Raw genomic sequence first — 6156 nt, 5'->3', positions numbered from 1 at the left:
TCCCTCCGCAGTTCTTCTCACCCATTCCCGCCGCCCAGCGTCAATTTTGGTAAACGCTACATCCAGATCCGACTGTAGTTTAAAAAAACGATCTTCTCATTTTTCGAAGCAAACTATTTTGATCAGGTATTTTTCTTGAATCTAGGGAATTTCCGAGCCAATAAAAACTGCTCTGTAAAAGATGTCCTTTAGGCTGTTGTGATCTGACACCCTTTATTGGTTTAAGATTGTATTTTAGTTTTTGAATTACGTACCTACTCGACGAGAAACTGCCTTCTTATCCCTGAGGATGTGGACGCCACTCCCGAAACATATTATTCTCGAATTTTGCAACAGGCGCTCCACTGCGTAACAATAAATCACCAGTTATAGGAGTGATCGGCACTGGATGATCTAATCGTGTAAAAAATATAGTCATTCATTAATTAAAAGATCATAAAAAATTATCACTTTAACGCTGCTAGCTCATATCTAATAAAATTCAAGTCTACTAATAATTGTACAATAAATTAAATTCTTTCTTTTGATTTCTAACAATTTCTAATTAGTTCAAAGACATTATACATGCTAAAGTTTTGACAAAGATTAGTGAATATTAACAAATTACTGCAGATACATTACTTGGTTAGTTTTAAATTTTATATACGTTTTTAAATTACCGGGGTTGGCCGGACGTGTTTCATAAATAATCTCGGCTGTGACTCTTCCAATAGGATATATACTACGGAACAGTAAATCATTATCCTCAAGACGGATTTCTGATGGTTGGTTAGAATCTATAAAAAAAATTTAGTTACTAAATTGTTTTGAATTAAAAAAGTCCTTAACATAAAACTACTAAATCTCGCGTAATTGTATTATTGAATGTCCAAGAAATAAATTTTGTTTTCTTCTGAATTATAATTATAGTACTATATAAGATAAGTAGTAGGCCTATCGGATTTCAGGGAATTCAGAAAATTTCGAGATTTAGAGAATCCAGATAATTTAGAGATTCAGTCACTGCTTCAATATAACAATGGGTTGCCATCGTGTGACCCGTGCTGAGTCTCAGTTGCCAGGTCAAAGTGGTGGCTTACCTTTGAACTTTTCGCAACTATCGAGTTAATGGACGAATTTTTCATAGAAATGAAGATTGTGAAATTTCAATCATTATGCAACACGGTTTCCATCGCTCCGTTGGTGCAAAAAAGTTGTTGCTCGCTTTAAAAAATTTCACGCGGCACAGCAAAACGACGACACGATCGTTTTCAACTAGATTCGGATGGACATTTTCATGATAATAGCGTCAGTATAGTTTAGTGCAAATAATCCCTATAATGAAGACGTGTTTTTTGTGCGAAAAAAGGGATGATGGCGTCACAGAGTTTGATGACGACTCTTTTACAAAATGTTGCCAAAGGTTGGCTTTCCGTTATCACAAAAACCACGCAAATAGAGAAGTAGAATTGTATCGTGAGAATCTAAATGAAACCAGCAAATCCAATTAGGTTTAATAAAGATGTCATGGATATTCCAAATAAACGTTTCTTTTTTCTGCATAATTTTCCAACCGAATCGTCATCAAACTCTGTGACCCCATCATCCCTTTTTTCGCACAAAAAACACTTCTTCATTGCAGGGATTACTTGCACTAAATTATACTAACGCAATTGTCATGAAAATGTTCATCCGAATCTAGTCGAAAACGATCGTGTCATCGTCATGCTGCGCCACGCGACTTTTTTTTTAAAGCGAGCAACAATTCGTTTGCACCATCGAAGCCATGGCAACCATGTTGCATAATGATTGAAATTTTACGCTCTTCATTTCTATGAAAAATTCGCCCATGAACTCGATAGTTGCAAAAAGTTCAAAGGTAAGCCACCACTTTGACCTGGCAACTGAGATTCAACACGGGAGTTTTTCATAAAAAAAATTATTCTTTAACAATATGTTTGCAAATTTAAAAAAAAAATGACATAAATAATTGCTGTTTTGACATTGTTTTTTTTTAACTTTGTACTGAAATGACCATGTCAACCGTGTACAGTAGTGGCCAATTAATAACTATACAATTTAAAAAATTAGATTAAGCGAATTATAAAAATAAATTAAATGGTAGTAATTCATGGATCTTAGAGAACGTATGGAATTCAGATAATTCAGGGTATTTAGAGAATTCAAGGAATTCATAGAATTCAGGGGCTTTAGAGAATGTAGAGGTCGGGGAATTTAATGAATTTAAAGAATGCATGCAAATCACAGAATTCATGAAGTTTAGAACATTTTTAAATTTAAAAGAATATAGGAAGTTAAGAAAATTCAATGAGTTCAAGGAATTAAGGAAATTCGTGAAATTCAGAGAAATGAGGAAATTCACAAAGTTGAGGAAATTGAAAAAATTTAGGAAATTATGGGAATTTAGAGAATTCCAGGAATTTATATGATTTAGGGGCTTTAGAGAATGTAGAGAATTCGGGGAATTTAAGCAATGTAAGGAACTAAAGCAATTCAGAGATTTCATGAAGTTAAGGATATACATAAATCTAAAAGAATTCATGAAATTAAGAGAATTTAGTGAGTTCAAAGAATGCAGAAAATTAATAGAGTTCAGGGAGTTCTCTAAAATTCATGAAATTTAGGGAATTCAGAGAGATGAATTTAAGGAATTCAGAGAATTCAAAGAATTCGTGAAGTTTAGGAAATTCAGAAGTTTAAAAGAATTCAGAAATTTAAGAGAATTCAGTGAGTGTCAGAAATTTTAGGAAATTCATAGGGTTTAGGGAATTCTGGAAATTCGTGAAATTTAGAGAAACGAGAAAAATCCGAGAAATGAAGAAATTCACGAAATTGAGGAAATTCAGAAAATTCATGAAATTATGGGAATTTGGAGAATTACAGGAATTCAAATAAGACGAGAATACAAAAGATTTATAGAATTCATGAAATTCAGGTAATTACGCGGAATGCAGAAGATTCTTTAAATGAAACAAGTTCAGGGAATTTTGCGATTTAAGAGAATTATACAAATAAATTAAGTCGAGTAATGCATGTAACACAGAGAAATCAAAGAATTCAGATAATTCTGGCATTTAAATAAACTAAACAAATTAGGGCAATTCAAATAATTTAGGAAATTCTTTAATTTAAAAAAAATTAACAAAAAAAAGAGAATTTAATGAATAATGAGAATTTAGTCAATCGTAATTCGAGAAATTCAAGGAATTAAAAAAATTCATAAAATTCACAGGATCAAAGTAATTCAGAGGGTTGAGGGAGTTCAGATGATTGAGGAAATTTAGAAGATTAAGGAAATTTAAATGATTTAGAAAATTAAGGGAATTTGAGAAATTCAAAAATTTAGAACTCTAAAGTTTTGGACATTCATAGAGTTCAGTTAATCCATAGAATTCAGTACATTTGAGAAATTCAGGGGATCAAAAGAACCCAGGAAGTTATGAGAATACAGGGAATTTAGAAGATTTGGGTAATTATTAAATTTCAGGGAAAGCAAGGAAATTCATAGAGTTCAGATGATTTAGTAAATTTTGGAAATTCAGAGGCTTAAAAGAGTTGTAGGAATTGAGCGATTTTAAGAAATTCGGAGAATTTAATGAATTCAATTGCTTCATAGAATACATGTGATTCAGGTAATGTATGGAATTCATGGAATTCGTAAAATTTCTGGAATTCCGAGATTTCATAGAATTCAGGGAATCCAGAAAATGCACGGTATTTAGAAAATTCAGGGAATCAAGGGAATTCATGGTAAACATTTTTCAATGTACCAACCAAGGTGTGGGTTCAGAAAAAGATTTAGGGGGCTGGGCACATGGAGGTTACGTTCACCCTTCCACGTGAGCAGCTATGATTTATTATTTGGATTTGGACCTTGGGAGGCGGGTGCATTCCTCAAGCCCATCACGTACTCCCGGGCCGCCTGTGGACTTAACATCCGAACCACCCCATCTTGTCCCTTTCGGTAAAACTGTCCATCAAGGAATAGTATTTGGCCCACAGGATATTGCGTTAGCGTCTGCGTTGCTCGTTCCATTGTAGTAGTTGTATTACGTCGATGCATCGCAATACCATTCATTGATTCTGTAAGATAAATAAGGGAATTAAGCGTTTTTCGCTGTACAGATCCAAGTCCTGTGTATCAATATAGGACTTGGAGCAATACAGAGACTAAGCGTGACGGAGATCTATAAACAGGAAAAAAACTTTCTTGCGCGTTTTACCGCCTACATGCGATGTGGAGCAGCATGGGTTGGAGGCGTTGATTGTTAATCCAAGAGTTAACTAATATTAACATTGATGGAAGCGCTCTAGTAGTTTGATGCAAATAAAAATTTCATTTCAAAGAAATACAGTGGACCCCGGATTCAGGCCTCTCGGATTCAGACATTCGGAGAACTGACGCCATACCGCAGGTATGTGTGTGAGGAGCTACGAGGGGTGCGCGGTAGGACCATTTCGCTGGTCCCATCACCCACGCAAATTCAACTTTTTTTGGGCCAAATATTTAGTGCAAAATTTGTTCAAATTTTTACAACCAAAATTAGAATTTTTGCATCACCGGAAGTACCTGATTTCTCAGAAAAACACTGGCGGGGCCAGCGAAAAGTTTCGCTGGCCCCGACATTATTCAAAATCAACTTTTTATGGGTGAATTATTTTCGTCTTAATTTTTTTAAATTTGTGCAACCAACTTCAACCCCTACAAACTACCCTCAGTACGAAAAACACCCTGGCGGGGCCAGAGACACATTTCGCTGGTCCCGACATTATCCAAATTTAAATTCATATAGATGTATTATTTTCATCTTAATTTGTTGAAATTTGTGCAAACAATTTCAATCCCTAAAAACTACCCCCTGTGCGGAAAACACCATGACGGGGCCAGCGAAACGTGTAGCTTGCCCCGACATAATCCGAAATTTACTTTATATGGGTGCATTATTTTCAATTTAATTGGTTCAAATTTGTGCAACTAACTTTAACCCCTAAAAACTATCCTTTGTGCGGAAGACAACATGACGGAGCCAGCGAAACGTACCGCTGGTCCTGAAATTGTCCAAAATCTACTTTATATGGGTGGATTATTTTCATCCTAATTTGTTCAAATTTGTGCCGCCAACTTCAAAGCCTAAAAATCACCCCTGTTATGCAAACACCATAATGGGGCCAGCGTAACGTACCGCTGTTCTTGACATCCAAAATCAACTTTATATAGGCGCATTAATTTTCTCCTATTTTGTTCGAATTTGTGCAGCCAACTTTAACCCCTAAAAACCACCCCCTGTTAGGCAAACACCATGGCGGGGTCAGCGAAACGTTTCGCTGTCCTCGCCATGGTGTTTCCCACACAGAGGGTAGTTTTTAGGGATTGAATTTGGTTGCACAAACTTCAACAAATAAAAACGAAAATAATACACCCATATAAAGTTGATTTTGGATAATGTCGGGGCCAGCGAAACGTTTCTCTAGCGTCGCCATGGTGTTTTCCGCACAGGGGATAGTTTTTGGGGGTTGAAGTTGGTTGAACAAATTTGAACCCTCGCCTATTTGTTCGAGACGTGACACTACTAACAATAATAAGTCGATGGCTGCGGGAAAGTAAGATAGTGACAGTTGTCGGTTCAAAGTGACGATTTTTTCACGAAAAAATAAATTGGGCCAAAAACCGCCTAAATCAACCCTCCCTCTTTGTTGTGGATCACTTTTCAATAGGATGAATAATCTTCGTCATAATCGCAAAAATATTACTAAAAATAAAAAATAAAATTTTTTGGATAAACGACACAAGGTGTGAAAAAAGTTAAGACTCTTCTTCTTGTTTGATTTTATCCTTGGTTTGTTTAACTGGTATTTTTACTTTTCTGTTCTTGTCCCCAGAAACTTTTTTTTTAATTATATGTTTTTAGTGAAACTGAGGATGAACATTGATGCAAAATAAGGAATAAATATTAAAGTAAATATGAAAAATGAAATTTTCACTTTATTTCACCGTGTTATAATAAGCAGTCACAGGCCGAGATTCAGAAACAATTATGAACTACATTTGATATGTACACTGAGAAAAAGGTTTATTCGCAGTTAGCAAAATTTGTTAACTGTTAACAAATCTCTTATTTGGATACGATCAAATAAATCTTTGTTTCTATCAAATAA

At 35.0% G+C, this 6156-nt stretch overlaps 1 protein-coding gene across 8 annotated transcripts in view; it reads right to left on the bottom strand.

Moving 5' to 3' along the window:
• Nucleotides 1-254: 254 nt before the first annotated feature.
• LOC117172443 overlaps nt 255-6156 on the bottom strand; it is a 157996-nt gene continuing 152094 nt past the window's right edge. For all 8 annotated transcript variants that reach the window (XM_033360423.1, XM_033360406.1, XM_033360388.1 and 5 more), the window contains 3 exons: nt 3874-4083; nt 660-776; nt 255-393 (listed from right to left, as the gene is read on the bottom strand). In XM_033360423.1, coding sequence (XP_033216314.1) covers nt 278-393; nt 660-776; nt 3874-4078 — 438 coding nt within the window. In that variant the 5' untranslated portion in view covers nt 4079-4083 and the 3' untranslated portion in view covers nt 255-277. The remainder of the gene's footprint in view (nt 394-659; nt 777-3873; nt 4084-6156) is intronic.

This window comes from Belonocnema kinseyi, chromosome 1, assembly GCF_010883055.1.
Source record: "Belonocnema kinseyi isolate 2016_QV_RU_SX_M_011 chromosome 1, B_treatae_v1, whole genome shotgun sequence".
NCBI lineage: Eukaryota > Metazoa > Arthropoda > Insecta > Hymenoptera > Cynipidae > Belonocnema > Belonocnema kinseyi.
This window is presented reverse-complemented; position numbering and strand designations above follow the sequence as displayed.